The sequence below is a fragment of the Daktulosphaira vitifoliae genome, unplaced genomic scaffold (assembly GCF_025091365.1).
Source record: "Daktulosphaira vitifoliae isolate Bord-2020 unplaced genomic scaffold, ASM2509136v1 Scaffold_3, whole genome shotgun sequence".
Classification (NCBI taxonomy): domain Eukaryota; kingdom Metazoa; phylum Arthropoda; class Insecta; order Hemiptera; family Phylloxeridae; genus Daktulosphaira; species Daktulosphaira vitifoliae.
Window position 1 is genome coordinate 24,791,891 of NW_026099574.1, and position 19,163 is coordinate 24,811,053.

A 19,163-nucleotide genomic window follows, 5' to 3' on the forward strand; every position below is an offset into this window, starting at 1 on the left:
ACACACTGCCGCGCGCGTTGCAGAGCGGTCGGCGGCCGTTGGTGTGCGTGCGTGCGTGTAGTGTATAGAGTTGGACCCGCCGCCTCAGCTCCCTTCGAAATCAAGTATTGACCCAAGAGAGTGCGTATAAATGTATATACACACGAGCGTACACATAGCTATGCTGCCGGCGCTATTATTTTTTGTTCGCTTTTCTTCTCTAGTATCTCCGTTCTTCGACTTGTTGTACACGTATATATAAATATATTTTCATCTCGATACTCGTCACTTTCAAACGCACGCGGGTTACCTTTGATCTTCGGCTAATGTTACACATAAGCGTTTGGGGGTAACGCGCACTTACCTGAGAGTCGAGTAAACGCCGTTCTGATTAGGCACACACGCGGACGGCACGTTTTGTCTGGGGACAGAACAATTCGCCAACCAAATCGAACACGTTGGTCACTTGTAACGCCTTTCTTTGGAAGTGTTCTGTGCAAACTTCACTGTGACCGCCATTGTTGTCATCAATGGCATAACGAGTATATCGTCGTTTTTTAACAGCTACAGACTAACGGGTACACGATTCCGAACAAAACGAAACAATGCGCTTATTCGACAACTGAAAAGTCGACGGTCAATTGCATTCCGTGTAATATTCTTTACAAGGATAATTTAAAGAGCAATTAATCGCTCTGTTAGGTTCGTCGAGAAACGACAGCGAGAATATAATAAATCTGCATTTTCCTTATATTACACGTTTCAAACTTTCCGATACAAATATTGTCAAACGATAACGACATGCGACACATAGCAAATATGTACATAATAAACATCGACGGTGCATTATCAACACATAGCGTTTCTTTGCCGGAACGACGGCTGTCGCGCAAAAGTTTAATATCACCCGAATGTTTGTGATTTTCAGGAATAAAATAGAAAAATCTACAAACGCCCTAAAGTTTTTCCTCTTGCCGTCGTACCCACGACAAAATCACCCGGTTACTTAATCGATCATATGCACATATGTCGACTGTTACTTACAAAGGATCCTGTTTTGAATAGTTATCGTTACCATTACCTCTTAATTAAAAAACTAACGGTGTTATTGACATTGACATTTAATGTGTTTGTAAAAAATATTTTTTAAACGCTGCAAAAATAAAAACCGGAAAACATTGTTTTTAAAGAATTCTTTTGTCCCTTACAAATAACAACAGTACGGAAATAGAAAAGTAATATCGAACTCCCTTGATCACTTTTAGCATTGATTAATTTTGGTATTTTGTACATTTAACGTTATTCTGTAAATTTGTTTAAAAATATTATTATTATATTAATTTTATGATTATAATTAATATTATACAAATGCGAGAAGGAACTACACTTTGATCATCAAACATTATTGCTAAATATTAGAAAAGAAAACATTTTGTAAAAATAATGGTTTCATATATTTACACGTCAAAAATCATGCTCGTCTATTTATTGAAAAGTTCAATTTCCTTTAAAAATGATTACATTTGTTGGTAAGTACTTATATTTATTTTCTCCGTTTCTTTTTTTCCGTTACCGCGATGACTTTACTGTTGTCCAGTATGACTATTAACATTGATATTTGTATAGTTGACACTATGCGTAGGTGGATTTACAAATCCAATACAAATATTGGTCACTGTGTTTGTTATACAGCCCTTTCCTGAAAGACTTCTCATTGTTGATAGAACACAAGTCATAAAAATCGATTAGACTTATAAAAGTTATGAAATAGACTGTAAAACCTTGACATGAAATAAAAATAATACAAATTTCAGCAGTATATATATATATATACATAAAGGATACACTAATACTATGGGTTAATTATTTACTATAGACTTAAAAACAAAGAATCACAAAAAAAAAACCTTTAAAACATTAAAACTTTTTTAAAATTATAAGTAATGTATAAATTAATGTCAACGAAAAAAGAACCAATGAACCTTTTACTTTAAAAATAACTTGAATATATGATATTAAACTATTATTTCTTTCAATTTGTGTCAATAAATACGACTCGCTGATGAAAAAAATAAAATTTAACTACTGTCTATAAGTTATATTATATTCAATTAATAATATTAAGCATAAATATTTTTACATAAAGTTAGAGAAAAGAAAAAGTCACATGTATGGTGATAAATTATCTAATGTTATGCAACATAATTTCATATATTTATATAATATACATAAAATTATACATGAATTTCGAATGGAAAATACATAAGAATATATAGATATAAATTATATCAAGTAATAAAAGAAAAAAGGTTTTAAGATGGCAATAAATGGTAAAAGTTAAAATTAAATTGTAAATAAAAGCAGTTTAATATACTGCAGAAGTCAATTATACTGTTATCTATAAATAGAATATTTAAAATAAGTCACATGATAAGTATGGTCAGATGGGAATTCAAACAATTCGTTTCCAAAATAATTATTTGTATAATAAAAATGTATTATTTGGCATTACTATATTTAATGGGAAAACCAGACGTTATTTTTTTAATTTTATAAATTTTTTTAAGAATAGTTACGTTAAATAAATTTAATAACTAAAAAAAATATCAAACGTCTATTACTCAGGAATCGCTACAATTTTGGGGAGGTTGCAACTCCCTTTTTTCTTCTATTGGTTGCGTCATTGCTAATAATAAGGCTTAAATATATAGTCAGTGTGATACCTGTATTTCAATTTAAAAACACCATAATTTTATTAAAACATTTATTTTTATTGTCTTAAGATACATTTTAAATTTAGCAAAAACACAATAAAAATTATTTGTATCTCTGAATATTAATCAATCCTGCTTTTTCAAAATTACCGTGCACAATTATTTAATTATAATAATAAAATTATAGTAAACGTTCTTAAATAATACAAAGACATAAAAATAAATTATAACTTCAGTAAAATGTTATTTGTTTTATATATTTTTAGTTAGTTTATTCAATTTTTTAATAAGAAAAAAAAGATTTAAAAAAATTAAGAATAATAGTTGTAAACAAAGAAAAGAAATGTTTATAAATTCTTCTTATATTTTTATTATTTTCTGTGTAGCATGGCATAGTCTTCCTTCAGAAACATTTTACATTCCATTTCATAGCATAACAAACATTACACAAATCCCAATTCTTAATTTTACCATTAACAAATCTCAAGTTTTTGAAATGGTAGATTGTATGTTGCTGTACTATAGAATGTTAGTAATTAAGGAAAATATCCAAGTTGTAAAAATAGCGAAAACCTTTAGTTGGTATGTATATCACAGTAACAATTTAATCAAATCAATTTAGATACAAAATATATATTGATGTATTGACGCAACTAGGAGAGTGATAGGACAACTTTGGCATTCCCAAATAAATAACTTATTTCTTGGTTTGGTGTACAAGTATTAAAATAATTGATATTCTATTTTTTTTTTTTTAATTTCATTATTAACAAAATTTTAGAATAATTCAGAAAAATAACTTGCATTTTGTCGGATAATCATAGACATCTAAATCTATTTATATACGTTAGTGGATAACGATAATAATTGCATTGCATTGTAATAATGATTGTAGTGTTCGTTTTCATTGAGTTTACTTATGTTAAAACCCTCACCGGTCTGTAAATCATATCTGTTTTTAGGACCCCCAGAAAAGCTGATCTAGTTGCAATTATGTACAGATAATAAATTGTTTATCATTTTATCAACCATAGCTAAGAGTATAAAATAAATTTAAGTATAGAAAACTGTTCGAATTTCGGTATTGCAAGTGTTCTATTAATTAGATATGACATTGCCCGCACACCTACAAAATCATTTGGCCAAAACTTATAATATATTGTTTCACGAAAAATAATATGATAACCAAACTATTTTTTTTACTTGCTCTGACCCAATGAGCTGGTTAATGTGTTTTTGGCTCTGTTAATTTGCCAACAAATAATTAAGGAGCTACACTTTAAAATCGACAGTAAAGAGAACAAATAAAAATTGCGAATAATTTTGTATTATTTAAAAATGAGATAATATTGTGTTAACTTTTTAGTCATTAGATTAAAACAGTCATGTTCTCAGCAATTTTTTTTTACAACAGTAATTGTTGTATTTTTCGTAGTGTTACTTGATTTCGACAAATAATGTAACTTGATGATGTCGTATTGTAAAAAGGAATACTGTTTCTTAAAAAAAAAACGGCTTTTCCATAATTGGACTTTGAGATACTTATTATTTATTTTTATGAACCAGTGAAATTCATTTTACCTCATGCAACAGTAGAAAATTATTGCTTTACTTCATATACATTCATACATATAAAACTTAAAAATTCTGATAAAATAAAATAATTTAATTAAAACACACCGTAGTTTATGCAACAATTTCATTTTTTAATTTTAATTTTCATAGCTCAGTAAGGTTAAGTTTTAGTTATCGTACTTGGGAACGCGCCATAGATAATGAAGTTAGATTCTGTAGTGCTAAGCCATGTAGATTTTCTCTTTCTCTATAACATAAACTTTTTAAAGAGGACATTAAAAAAATGAACAGAATAAAAAAATACTTAAACAAATTTAAAATTTTTTATTGGTATTTGATTGATAAAAAGTTTATAAATCGTGCCTACATTGTAATTTGAATTAAAAAAAAAATAAACGTTAAATACCAAACACTATTATTGTTTTAGGATTCATACAAAATTAAGAGAAAGCCTGAACAGAATAATTTTTAAAAATAAATTCTTATCCAAATATTTTTTATTTAGTTATTACTTTTTTAGTTAACTTGGAACATGTAATTCATTTTTTCTTTTAATTATTGTTAAATACAAATAAATAATGCATTCATATTTTCTCATAATTTATAAAACAATAAACAGGNTGGAATAAAACACCAATTTTTTTAAAATTAAACACTATCTAAAGATTTGCATCGAAGCGTTTATTTTTGATAGTGATTTTAATCACTGTCAGATATCATTATACTTGATCCAACTATACCACGTCACAACTGTGCCGCGACCCCCCTGTGCTGGGTTTTTTTTTATAATAATTTAACCAAGCTATTGTAATACCAAGCATTGATAGCTTTAATAAAAAAAAGACTTTACCACCCTTTTAGTTGAATTTTGAAATAGTATACTCATCATCAAAATAACAAATTATTTTTTTAATAATTATGATAAACATTTTTAAGAGCTCTACATTTTATGAATAATTCGTCTTCTTTACGACTTCATAAGTTAAAATATACAAACGTGATGACATTATGCCCTCTAAATGTTTTCATATTAAAATTGTAATTATAATTAATTTGTTTAAATAATAATAATTTACATTATTCTGTTGACATTTCTACTTATTATTGTTTTAATGAATATATTCATGGAAAAATAATCCCAACATGATCATATATTAAACATTTTGAAAGAATCCTTTGTACATTAGTTTTTAACCACATTAATATACGTTTTTGTTATTGTATTATGTTGTCATCTCGAATACGCATGTCAATAAGTAAATTGAAAATAAATTCTTTTATTTAATTTTTTTTCACTCATAAAAAAAAATTATGATAAAATCAACTTACTTTTACTCTCATGTTATGGAATAACTTAAATTATTAGTAAAAGTTCAATCGTTGTATGTGTTCTTTTTGTGGTATACACATCAAACTTGTAATTTAGCACAATTACTTATCGTAAAAAAATTACACAAATTATTAATTTTTTTAATAAAAAATAAATAAACAGTTTTAATAAAAAATAATACTTAAAATGTAATTTTACGTATCTATACCCAAAGAAAAACCTCAATCAATTTTGATAGAGAAATTTTATCAAGGGTTTATGATAATGTTTTATTAATACGAACAAAATAATTATTCTTATGAATAATTATTGTTCAAGGCAAGAAAAAAAATTATCATATTGATAAATATATCATAGATTCAATAGTAATGATATATTTTCAAATTGAACAATGAATTTATTATATAGATCGAGGTTTTTCTCTGGGTGTATGGTAATGAAACAACTACAATATTTTTTATTTATTTGTTTATTTATCATATAAAATAGCTAATAGAAGACGTTTTTTTGGTCAACTATTTTTGTGTAATATTAAAATTAAATAATTTATGATAAAAATATATTTAGTTGAATTTCAAATAGCAATTTTTTATTTGAAATGGAAAACGAACTAACAGATAAATTGATATGTAAAATCGAAGAACGTTGGTTGATAAGGAAACCTGCACAGAAGATATCGTCGTCTGAAGATATATGTATTGAGCAATCGAAAGGCGATAACTCGTATTTTGATGAGTTTTTTTGGCTCAATGATCCAAATATTGGTCATGAAATAAACATTTTTAGTGGTTCGTGTATATTAGATCACTTTTCAATCGAAATAATATTCTGTTCACTTATGAGTTTTACGTCTATATTTTTTATAAATGCGAATATAACATTTACTATTTTCTTTAATCTTTATTAGAACATTTCGAAGAAGAGGATCCATTAGTAAAAGAAGACGAAGATTTTAATTAGATCATTAAATAATAAATAAATTAGTTAATTATACACATTGTTATTTGAAAAAATGAAGTTAACACCCTTATAAGGTATAAGGGATAAACATAAATAATAACTCATGATTGATAAACCAAGAAAAAACATGTATCTAAAAGAAACAAAAAAATATTCCTACAATTATTTTGATTTTTCAATTTATAAACTGGTTTATGATAAATAAATCACCCCGCACTGGATCTATTAAAAAATATCTCACTTTAGCAACTATTGATTTTGAAGACGAACAAAAGCCAATAAGGTGTCCGGAACTTATTTATTAATTTTGCAACTAAATTCGATATTAATAAAAAATTTCGACGGTTCATGGAAGTAACAATCAAAATAGAACAATTGTTATGGATGACAATATTGTTCTAATAAGTGATGACGCTATTTGACGTGGGTTACTGTTGGTAACATTGTGTTATTTGACGAAGAAACTAAATTGTTGGAAAAATAGTTTAACATTCACTATGAGTTTCAGTTAATTTATAATTTCATTGAAATTCCCTTAAGCTATAAAATCATTTTGTCGTTCTTGTTTGAACTGCAAAATCAATTTATTCCTAAATAAAATTAATATACATTTAAATTTAAATTATACACCTTTTTAAAGTATCGATTAAACATATTTTGCAACGCATGATTAATTTTTTATAGATCATTTAACATATAGAATGAATATTGTACATATTATCGTTAATCTTAGATGGTTTAATGATATGGAAGTGTAATTTTCATAGTATATGTTTAAACATATTTATCTTACAAGCAATTATGAATCGTCACATTGCGTACACTTTTTGATATGATATCTTCGAGGGAAACTAATTTCACTGGTCGTCAGTGAATGTTAGTAAATACATTGGTATACAACTTTCAAAGGATAGAATTGCAGAAAAATATAAATTGTATTTACTCAAGACAAATATATAGGAAACCTTTGTCAAAAAGTTTACCTTTCTACCATTTGCATGACATTTTTTAGGTCGTTTAAATTATTTATCTTCGAAATACGAGTTTTCAAGTTTATTTTTTGTTTGCCGAACATCGGATATGTTTTAGTAAAAAATGACAATAATCAATTTCAAAGACATATTACTTATCTTATTAAGTCTATGGCCATTTGTTTCAAAAATAACTACAGCCCTTTCTTGTTTTAATTATTTTAATTCTTTTAAGTATATTGAGCTTTATTATTTATTTTTTTTTTAAATAAATAAATCTATTTACCATGTGTGAACATGAACAGATTTTATACAGGTTTCTCTTCAAGCTGTTATGTAATAAACTTTTCTGTGTAAAGTTCTATTGTAAAGGAAAATAATAAAACAAAATTTGTTTTAGAACTGGTACGATTTGTTGGTGCGCAGTAGTTTGGGTCAAGACAAGTTTTCTCTTGGGGATCGATCTAAGAAATTGTATCTTGTAAGTGATGACGAGCATTTGAAATAGTTCAATAAGAACTCGCACCACCCTAACAAATAAGAAAAAAACTATCTCAGAATAGATTGATTTTCTGACAAACCAAAAAGATATTATAATTTTTGTCATAAAAATAAGGTACTTTCAATTTATAAGAAATTTCTCATGCATTCGGAAACTTGTTTAATGTTTAATTGATAACAATTAGTAGTAGAAAAATAAGCATCAACCTAATAATAATAATCTAGTTTTAATGTAATATCAATTATTTTTCGTGAAGTATGTATCTTCAACCAATTTAACTTGAGATCACACTTATAAGGAAAATGTTTTTTTTTATATTAAGAGAAATTATTTTTAGTATTTTGAAATACAAATTCGAAGAAATGTTCATAAGATATAATAAAAAAATATCGATTGTTTGCTTCAAATTCGTTTTTCAGCGATTTATACACCATTGAGAATTCAGGATAATAATAAAATTTAAAAAACTAATTACTTTTTTAATCTTTCTGCAATTCTTAAGAATTCAAAAAATCAGATAAAAATACGATTCAAACAGTTTTTGATACTTATTTATTTTTTTATTGATACGGCTTTAAATTTCTACAGTCATTAGCCATAGGTTGTTTATCTTAAATAATTTTAGGATAATTTAAATTTATTGGTAGCAGACGTCATTTTTTAAAAATATTTTTTATATACATTAAATTATGTTTAAAATCGTTTTATTTGTTTAATTTGTTATTAAATTGTACGCTGAATTTACAATATTTACCATGAATGAACAGATTAAATATTTATATATTTAAGAGATTAGTGAAAACAAGAATTTTCTGTGAAACAAATCTCATTAGATTAATTCGTTTTGTAATTAAAGTAATTATTTTACTTTAATATAATCTAATTTGAAATTGATTAACTATTTATTTGTCGTTTTTTTAGCTTTGATGTGAAGCTGAGAAGGCGTTAATTTTTTTAAATTAATTAATAATATATTAACGTGTTAATTAATTTAAAATATTTTAGTTTTACTTTAAAAATATTCATCGGTCAATGCGTGACTAAGTTAATAAATTAATACAAACATTTTGAAGAGATTTCTAACCCTAAATATTTTTTAGATTTTATTTTTATCATTCTTAATATTAATATGCGACCATTTTTGTCTTTTTTTTTATAAATTTAAAATCCCCATAATCTCATTATTTTTCCATATTCAGCAAAATTATTTTTATTTTCCTAATATTTTAATATTAATAAAAAATGAAACATTAAAGAATTAACATGGGTTGACAGGGAACTCTCCCTTTTTATTATTTTAGGTCTATCTGACTAAAACTTTATTTTAAGTTCAACTACCCTTATAAAGTACAAGGCCTAATATAATACAATTTTTGAAACTATAGGATTAACTTTTTAATGTTATTTAAGAAACTCATAACACCAATCAAGTTTTTTAGTCCCGTAAATTCTACAGTAATTATAGTAATTTTACTAGAATTATTTTAATATACAATTTATGTGAATAAATATGTTTTCATAAATATTTTTAAAATTTTCAAGTTATCATACTGAAAATGGAAACTATACAAAACACATGGAACAGGAACGCTTTATAACCAACGGACATTTTTTTAATTTAGTAAAGAGAATGTGTGACCATAACATGAGTAATGCTCAAAATTACATTTAGGGATGTAGTGAAGGGAGGACCGCGACTGTTGCAAGTTTGACCGAATGAGAATGATTTGAGTCATCATAAACATCGTTGAGAAGGGGATAATTGGAATGTGTCGTATGGTGTATTTTATCATTTTCATTCATTATAGAACATCAAGGGGTGAATAATGTGTTTGTCATATCATTTATATATAAAATAACAAACATTTTTTACAGAGATAACATGCAATGTATATTTTGTAAAATTGTTGCATTTTTCTTACAAAATGAAAAATCTCAACAAAATTGAGAGTTATTCAAAAAAAGGTAGCACGGTGTGAACGTGGCATACTTGGGACTAGGATAGATGATATCTGACAGTGGTTAAAATCACTATCATAAGAAACGCTTCAATGCAAATCTATAGATAGTGTTTAATTTTAAAAAATTGGTGGATTATTCAAAAGCAAAATTCTAACACAAAAAGAATTTAAAAAAAATTGCAAATAAATCATTGCCACAGACAATGATTTTTAATGAATCGGCAAACGTTCGTCGCATTCGTTTTTTGATAAAATTGGCAATTTAAGCTGATTCAAATGTTAAAATTAATTTTTTTGACTCAACAGAAAAAAAAATTGAAATAAGTTTAACTTTATATTCTATATCAATTAATTTTATATAATATTCATGAAAATCAGTGTACCCCATTATAAGGTATATTAAAATACAATATCAAGAATTTTAACACAAAAATAGCATAATTTTAGAATATGATAACCATGTTCACTATACCTCAAATTTTTTTTTTTATAGTATAGTATATTACATTAGCTTTAATTTAATATTAATTAAAAGTGTCCATATTTCCGGAAAATTTTCAAAAATGTATATCAAATGGAAGAAGTAAACATAAAATATTTATGACAAAATAATTGTATTGATCCACACATTTTTCAAAAAGTTATAGTAATTTTAAGTTGAAAATATGAAATTGTAAATTTTAACATCAAAATGGCATGTTTTTTATCTACGGCAACCATTTTCACATAGAAATAAATCGTCGGGACAATTTTTTGTTTGAACTTATAGTAAATAATATTAGCTTTATTTTAGTATATGTTTGAAGTTCGGAGTGTTTTCGAAACATTTTCAAGTTGAAAAATAAAAATTTTTGTGTAGAAGTTGCTATTTTGAATTACCCTGTGGGCAGAAGAGGGGTCATATTTTCAAAAAATTTATATCAAATGAAAGAGAAATATCTATGGTTTCAATATAAAAAAGAATTATTTTAATTCGTTCATTTTTTAATAAGTTATTGCAATTTTTAGAAAAAAGTTTTAAAAATGTCAAAATTTATCGATTTTAGAAATTGTAATTTTTGGGTAGATTTTTACTATTTACGCGGAACGAGGGCAAAATTTTCAATTTTGGAGGGTAATGTCTTCAACTAGATACGATCTTTTGACGTATCGTTGAGAAAAATCGATCCAGTGAGAGCTGAGAAAAAGTAGTGACAGACACAAAAATAAAATAAAATAAAATAAACACATCATTCTCAGATTCGCATTGAAGTTAAAATTAATCGATAAAAATTTAGAGTAAATAGAAATAAAATATTTTACAATAGTTGTAGTATAACCAAAACCCAACGTATCATAGTAAAATTATAAAGTTAGTATTCAATTAATATTGAATTTATAATATAATACTTACTTAAACGTAACTGGAAAATTATATTATAAGACGTATTTTTTACAACTAAATAATAGTTATTTTTATCGTGATATGTTTGGAAAAAATTAGAATAATACATAGAAAAATTAGATAAATATCAATAAAATGTGTGTAAAAATATATAAAAATTATTATTGTGCATTCAATTTTTTTTCAATCACTTAACTTCAATGAGGTAATAAAAACATCAATAAGAAAAATTATTTAACTACAATGAATTAATTTAGGATTTATGAATGGACAACGTAACATATAAATTTGTTAAGTTTATTAACTGGTTATACTAACGCAAGAAAACAGTAGCTTTTGTTTACCAATTTTGTATAAAAGAAAACAGGAGTTTTCTTGAACACAGATATTTTTAGGATAATAATAATATACAATTACAATTAATAACTTTAACTGTGTAAATAACAAATGAATGAGAAAAGGTAACAGAAATTTAGAAGAAGACATATAGTAATTTAAAATCTAATAATTATCAAGAATTCAGCATTTTAACTCATTTTAATTGCATTTCTAACTATGCATTTTTCTTAAGCAAAATACAATATGATTTATCATCAATAATAACATCCATTTTTTGTTAATTAATTGTTCATACGCATGTACTACTTAAAATTTTATTTATTTTTATGAATCGTTGTAAATATCATGTAAATATACATGGATTATAAAAATAAATCAAATTTAATTTGTAAAATTTTATGAAATATTACTATGTAATAACAAAATGTAGAATAGTCTTCTCAGTAAATCATACTATATAAATGTAAATTTTACAAAAGATTAAAACCCATTACTTAATGAGTAAAAAGAAAAAAAAAACATTTGATTATTTTACACAATAAAGGGTGGTTTCTCTAAAAATATTATTTAATATTTTGTAATTTTAATGTTTAGCTGTATTTGCATTCATTATACTACCCATCTTCTATTGACATATTTAATATTTATAAAAATAAAAAATAAATTTAAACATTTAAGTGGAAAATTAAAAATATTCAACAGTATTATGGTCATATGTACACATGTATATACAGAAGAAATGGTGTAGAATAGTTACTGTGTAACAGTATTTTGATAAATGAACTGCTGAAGAATTAATAATTCTTATAATATAATAATTCAATTATTATCAATAATTATTTTAAATTACAAATATAAAATATACATAATATATATTTATTAAAAGCAAAAATATGATAATCAATTGTTTAATACTAGACTATTTTGACTATCAATATTACTTGAGTTTAATATTTGTCTTCTAGCTTCAAAGCATAAGATGCCAACAGTAGTCGCTGAATTTAAACTCTCCACCTCATTTAATAAAGGTATGTAAACTCGAATACCTTTTCTATTTTCAGCAAATTTATAAGCTTCATCACTTATGCCATGTGTTTCACCACCAATTATTAAAATTAATGGAGTACCTTTACAATAATCTACATCATGATATGGAATTATTGCTAATTGAGTATTTATAGTTTTAGAAAATACTTTGACTTCTGATTTATTTGTATCATATTTTGTACTTAAGTTATTATTATCAGCAACACATACATGACCTTTCAAGTTTTCCAATGAACTCCAAGATACATCTGATGAGATGTCTATTCTAAAATGTGCACCACAAGCTGATCTTAAAACTTTGTCTCCCCACATATCTGTACAACCTATAAAAATCAATATTAATTTTAAAAAAAATTCTTACATAAACTTCATTATTCATGAGAACATTCAAATTGTATAGTAAAATTTTATCATTTGTGGCTAATTTTATTTAAAATAATTTTAATTTAAAAAAGACATATAAGTTCATACATTTTTAATAACAACAATGACAAATTGTAATTTACAATAAATTCAGCACATACTTGCGACAAATTATACAGAGTGATTGGTATATCATAAACTACTCGTTTATTTGCTAAATAAATACAATATAAAAAAAACAATTTTTGATTTATTTAAGTTACATATCCTTTATAACTTAAAGGGTTGTTAACTTTATTTTATTAACAATTTGTAATGACTGGAGGTGAGGAGTGGTTGTTGCTATTTTTATCATTAATCACTTCCCGGTTATACTCTTCATCCTATCTAGGCATAAAAATAGGAATAACTTCTGAAATACTGGTCTAAAAGTTGTTATTTTATTAATTAGATTATTTCCTATTTTATAAGCTAGTTAAACATTTTAGTTGTAATCTATAAAAATTAAGTTGACACCCCATTAAGTTGATTCTAAAAAGTAATTATTAGTTGATAAATCAAGAAATATATGTAAATGAAAAAACAAAGTTTATTTTCTAAATTGTATTTATTTTTAAAGTAATGGAATGGTTAATTAAAGAACCTATACCTTTTGTTAAAATAATTTTTGAAACACCGACAGCAGTTACAGTTCTTAAAATTGATCCTAAATTACCCGGTTCACGAATGTTGTCACAGATAACTGTAATTGGAAATAAATTTTTTGAAGTAGGCATTTCAAACATTGGCATTTCAAATATTCCTATAAATCATGTAATATTATCAATTTGGTAGATCATATAGATAAAAAATTTTACCCATTATTCCTTGTGATGTTTCAGTGTTTGAAAAAAGCTGCATCATTTTATAGGGGGTTTGATAAAATATTGTATCTATAACTGACAGTTCTCTTAGATTGTTTGGTAAATACAAACTTTCTAAAACTCTTTTTTGACTAAAAAATATTTTTTTTGGTTTAACACCAATATTTAATGCATCTTGAATTAATCGTTTTCCTTCTAGTAATATACTAGCCTTCTTTTGACGTGTTTTTCTATTTTTTACTTCCATAATGGCTTGACTGAAATTATAGAAATAAATACATTTACATATAAGTACAATTTGTGTTCTATTCAAAATTGAAAAAGTTATTTTATCTTTAAAAAAATATTTAAAAATTTGTATTAAAATTAAATAAGTTATTTAATCTAGCTTTAAGCAAAAGAACAATCGACTATAAATCAACAAAAATCATAGTTGATAAAATATAATATTTTTTAGAGATAAAATATTTTGTATAAATGATATAAGAAAACAACATTAATTGGCAATATCAAGTCATCTATCTGTTTATAAACAAAATAATATTTTGGAATTTTCATAACATAATATTTACCTTAATATAGGACTAGTTTCTTTTAGAATGACATAGGCAGGAAATCCTGTTTCACTTTTATTTACAGCTCCTAACACTCCACTTCGTGCATGAGGTTTCAGTTTATGTAATGTTTCTTCAAATGTTTTAGATTCTGATGAAAAATTTTTGCTAGAATTAATTATCATCGTGCGATATGTGGTCAAAACACAGCGACAAACTGATTTCATTTTTATGCTCTTTTTAAACTAAAATCAGTCACAAAACTTTTTAGCTTAATAAGTTTACAAAAGAAATCAAAAAAGCATTCCTTCCTAAGCAAAATTATTAATAAATTAATATGTTATGTGCACATGTACTATTATCAATGAAATAGCACATCTCTTGATAAGAGATACTGAAAAATAATTACAGAATTATATGATAAAGTTTTATCACAGAAACTCTGTCATTTTATATTGTTATCATTTTATACAGCTGTTTTTGTCATTATACTATGACTGACATGTGGCGTAAATGATAAATGTATATTACTAGTATTTTTTTAGATAGTGAAAATTACTTTTACAACGTCTCGTATGTTATGCTTACTTTCTTACGTAGTATCACAACTGCAGAATTTAAAAAAACAATTAAAATTGGTTTTTAGTGATATTTAAATCTAATTTTTTGTTTTAAAAATAATTAATTATTCAATTTTTTTTAAAGTTATTTGTCCGTATGTTATATTAATAATATGAAAATACTAAAAAATACATAAAAAAAATTAATTAAAGTAAATGTTATCCAGATAGCTATGGATTTTAATACATTACTCTATCAAGCACAAAAAAATAACCACAAAGATAACTATGTGAGTATTTGTATAATATTATTTTGAAACAAATTTAATTGTTATAATAAATTCTTATAAGTTACTTGTTATTTTCTATAATAAAAAAATAGTTTATAGTTCAGTATATAAAAAAAAAGAAAATTCATATGATCTATATCCACTTAATACCCAAGTTTTTTTTAAATTTAGGTCAATTATTATAAAGCATCTTTGGATCCTCCAAAAAAGGAAACTAAAGAAAAAAAGTTATCAGATAATATAAAAAAATTCTTAGCTAAAAAAGAAGAAGAAGAAAAACAAAAAAAGTTGGAAGAACGAAGAAAGAAAGAAGAATTATTATCTTTGCGTAGTCAAGATAGGAAGTCTTTTAAAAGAGTTCAGTCCATGTTAAATCGAACCAAATCAGCAAACAAAGCTGTTATAGAAGATGCAAAAGATGATGTTAATACATCTGTTACTATGGCTGGTAAGTTTTCTGAATTTGTTTCTAATTAAATACTAAATTCAATTAGTATAAATAATTAATTTTTATATTTATGTTAAAAACCAATTAAAACCATCACTACCTCTTTCATTAAACAAATTATTTATGTGAGTATATTTGGGACAGGACAATAAATCTAATACTAGAGGAGGGATAGTGACTAATAAATTAACTGATCTCTTACTCAGAAATTGTAGTGCCTATGATCTAACTATTTTGCATATTTCATGTAATTAAATACAAAGAAATCATAAGTATTAATGTCTTTAGAAAATTAGTCCAATAAATTTATAAAATAATACTTTTTTTACATATGTATTATTGTAGGACATCAACAGCCTGATGAAGATGATTATGGTTATGTATCAAAAGATGCCATGGATATCTATAATAATATTATTAATAAATATGTTAACACACCAGCAGACTCGAGAAGCTGTAAAGTCACAAGCAATAAATCATCAGATATCTCTGGAACTAAGGTAAATTTTTTTGATTAATTTATCATTATAGTGTGTAACATTTATATTAGATTTATTTTTTTAATATTATTTTATAGGATCGAGTTAAAGCAGCTTTACTTAAAGAAGAAGAAGACCAACTGTTACCTCATAAACGTAAAAGAAAATCAAAAGACAATGATAATGGAGATGATATTTGTAGTGATAGTGAACCACAACAGAAGAAAAATAAATCTGATTCTATTTCTGACCAACATAAAAAGCGTCCTTCTCAACCACCTCCAATGAATTTTCAAGAACTGCTTAAAATTGCTGAAAAGAAACAGCATGAACCAATTATTATTGAAAAAAAAGTCAAAGAGGAGACTACTCCGATGATGACTAAAAAAGAAAAAGAAAAATATTTAGAAGAGAAAAAGTTAGAAGCCATGAGAATAGCTCGAAGACAAGGTAAACCAATTTTACCTTCACTAGATAAATCTAAAGATCTAAAATCAACAGAAAAATTGAAATTTCCATCTTCTAAGATTGATCCACATGCAGAAGAAAAACTTAAAAAGAGTTCATCTGTTTGGGCAAAAGATTTGAAAATCAATAAAGAGCTCAATAACAACAAGAATAAATATTTACCTCAAAAAGTAAGTGAGTCTGAGGTAAGATCTAATGGAAAACATGAAAAATATGTACCTCGACAACCAAATCATTCTTATATAATATCTAATGGAAAACATGAAAAATATGTACCTTCACAACCAAATCATTCTGAGATAAAATCCAATGGAACACATCAAAAATATGTTCCACAAAGTGTTCCAGAAAAATATATACCTAAAGAAAAAAAACGATATAGTTCCGAAGATGAAAGATATTCGCCAAAACCTAAAGTTATAATGTTGCTAGATGAAAAGTATGTACCTAGAAGTAAAAATAACTCTTTAGATAAATACTCTCCAAGTCTTAAATATAATTCCACTAGTGATAAATATGTGCCTAAACCAAAATCAAATAACAAATACTCTGAAAATTCAAAATCTGATAAATGTTCTAAGCCTCATAGTATAACTTTTAGTGATAAGCATTTACCAAAATCTACTAAACTTAATGAAAAATATGTACCGAGCTCAAAAAATACTTCTGTAGAAAGATATTCCCCTAAACCAAAATCTGTAAGTTCACATGAAAAATATGTACCTCAAATGCAGAATTCAAGATCTTCAAATAAATATCTGTCTAGTACAAAATCACAATCTACTGAAAAATATTATCCTGAGCCTTCATCATGTTCAAATAAAAGTATTAAATCAAATCCTGAAAAATATATTCCATCTACAATTGATAAGTCTAAAAAAACTGCCTATGAAGCTAAACCTAAACACCTTCCCCCTAAAGATAAGGTGCCCAAACAATTCCCTCCTAGAGACATGATATCAAAGCAATTTCCACCTAAAGATATGATACCAAAACGGTTTCCACCAGATGATGTTCAAAGAAGAAATAATCGCTCTATGCCTATTCGAAGTAAACAACTTGTAATTGAATCAGATTCAGATGAATATGACTCAGAACTTGATGATTTTATTGATGATGGACCAGAAGATGAAGCTGACTATTCAAGAGTTATTTCTGAAATTTTTAAATATGATAAAAATAAGTAAGTAAATAGTAAAAATTTGTTATAAATGATGAGTTATTTTATAATAATTAACTTGAAGATATATCTTTAAAAACAATTTAAATACTGACTAGAAGGTTTTTACTAGATAAAAAGATACATATTGTAAATTGTAGTTGTCTAAGTTTTATAATGAACTTAAATTTAGTATATATTTTTATAGATATAGAGGAATGGATGATGACGATGATGAATGTATGGAATCAGATTTCCGTACTCTTCAAAAAGAAGAATATCGTAGTACAAGAGCTGGTAAATATAATTTTATTTTTATTAAATTATTAACTCGTGTTAACAATTAAATTATAAATTTTAATAAAGATACAATGTAGCTTAATGTAAACCTCTTATAAGATAAGTTAATTATTGAGGTAAAACTTCACTAGTTTCTTTCTAATCTTGCATATATTTCTGTTTAAAATTTTCTATCATTCTCCATTCCCTAAATGTAACAAAAATAAAGTCTTTTTAAGTTTGGTAAATAAATAACACCTTTACTCATATACAATAATAAATATCTAAATAAAACAAATATTAATTTTTAAGTCACTAATTGTAAATTAAAAATTAGAATTTTCTATCAACATTTTATTATATAATTTTTTTTTTTTTTTTAAATTAATATTTATAATTAAAATATTGATTCTATTACAGGTTTATTGGAAGATCTTGCAGATATTCGAAGAGAAAAAATGATGACGAAGAAACGGAAAAAACTATAGTTAAAATAAATTTATACAGTTAAAAACTATAATATATTTGAAAACTACAATCATGCACTTGATTTGTTTATACAATGAATACATTCATTTAAATTGATTTTACTGTTACCACTTTTTTTATTAATTTGTTTTTTATGACTTTCATTATTTTGATTGTTATTTGTTTTTCTTATTATCAGTTTTCATATTTTTTCATAATGTACTTTCTATTAAGTTGATTGTTAACTTATTTAGTTTTAATTAATATTTACATTTGTTATACAACTGTTGGATTACAAATTATGTACAATGAAATTTGTAAAATCAATTAATTACTTTATAATTATTTGCGTGATCAAATAATGACAATTAATAATCATTTAACACAAATAGGTTAATCTTAAGGTTTACATACTTTTTTCTTTTTTAGCCGTTAACTTTTATTGGTTTAATTTTGATTTAAGAGAATAT

The 19,163-nt window shown here is 25.0% G+C and overlaps 2 protein-coding genes across 2 annotated transcripts; one reads left to right on the forward strand and one right to left on the reverse strand.

Moving 5' to 3' along the window:
• Positions 1-12,506: 12,506 nt before the first annotated feature.
• On the reverse strand, positions 12,507-14,904 carry LOC126901383 (rRNA methyltransferase 3, mitochondrial). The gene is made up of 4 exons (XM_050677795.1): positions 14,561-14,904; positions 13,983-14,245; positions 13,775-13,927; positions 12,507-13,085 (listed from the first exon to the last, which is right to left on the reverse strand). Exons 1-4 carry the CDS (start codon positions 14,767-14,769, stop codon positions 12,616-12,618), a joined length of 1,095 nt encoding a protein of 364 aa, XP_050533752.1. The 5' UTR covers positions 14,770-14,904; the 3' UTR covers positions 12,507-12,615.
• Positions 14,905-15,136: 232 nt separating this feature from the next.
• On the forward strand, positions 15,137-19,093 carry LOC126901000 (protein SPT2 homolog). Its single transcript, XM_050677084.1, has 6 exons — positions 15,137-15,392; positions 15,564-15,840; positions 16,186-16,340; positions 16,418-17,970; positions 18,155-18,243; positions 18,646-19,093. The coding sequence occupies exons 1-6, from the start codon at positions 15,336-15,338 to the stop codon at positions 18,711-18,713; spliced, it is 2,199 nt and encodes a 732-aa protein (XP_050533041.1). The 5' UTR covers positions 15,137-15,335; the 3' UTR covers positions 18,714-19,093.
• Positions 19,094-19,163: the final 70 nt, after the last annotated feature.

Excerpts from the sequence above, each read along its gene's own strand:
- LOC126901000 (XM_050677084.1), top strand. The coding sequence starts at position 15,336 with ATGGATTTTAATACATTACTCTATCAAGCACAAAAAAATAACCACAAA. Across the intron at positions 15,841-16,185 it reads TACATCTGTTACTATGGCTG|GACATCAACAGCCTGATGAA; the intron begins GTAAGTTTTCTG and ends GTATTATTGTAG. Across the intron at positions 18,244-18,645 it reads ATATCGTAGTACAAGAGCTG|GTTTATTGGAAGATCTTGCA; the intron begins GTAAATATAATT and ends ATTCTATTACAG.
- LOC126901383 (XM_050677795.1), bottom strand. The coding sequence starts at position 14,769 with ATGAAATCAGTTTGTCGCTGTGTTTTGACCACATATCGCACGATGATA. Across the intron at positions 14,246-14,560 it reads GAAACTAGTCCTATATTAAG|TCAAGCCATTATGGAAGTAA; the intron begins GTAAATATTATG and ends CTATAATTTCAG. Across the intron at positions 13,928-13,982 it reads AACATCACAAGGAATAATGG|GAATATTTGAAATGCCAATG; the intron begins GTAAAATTTTTT and ends CATGATTTATAG.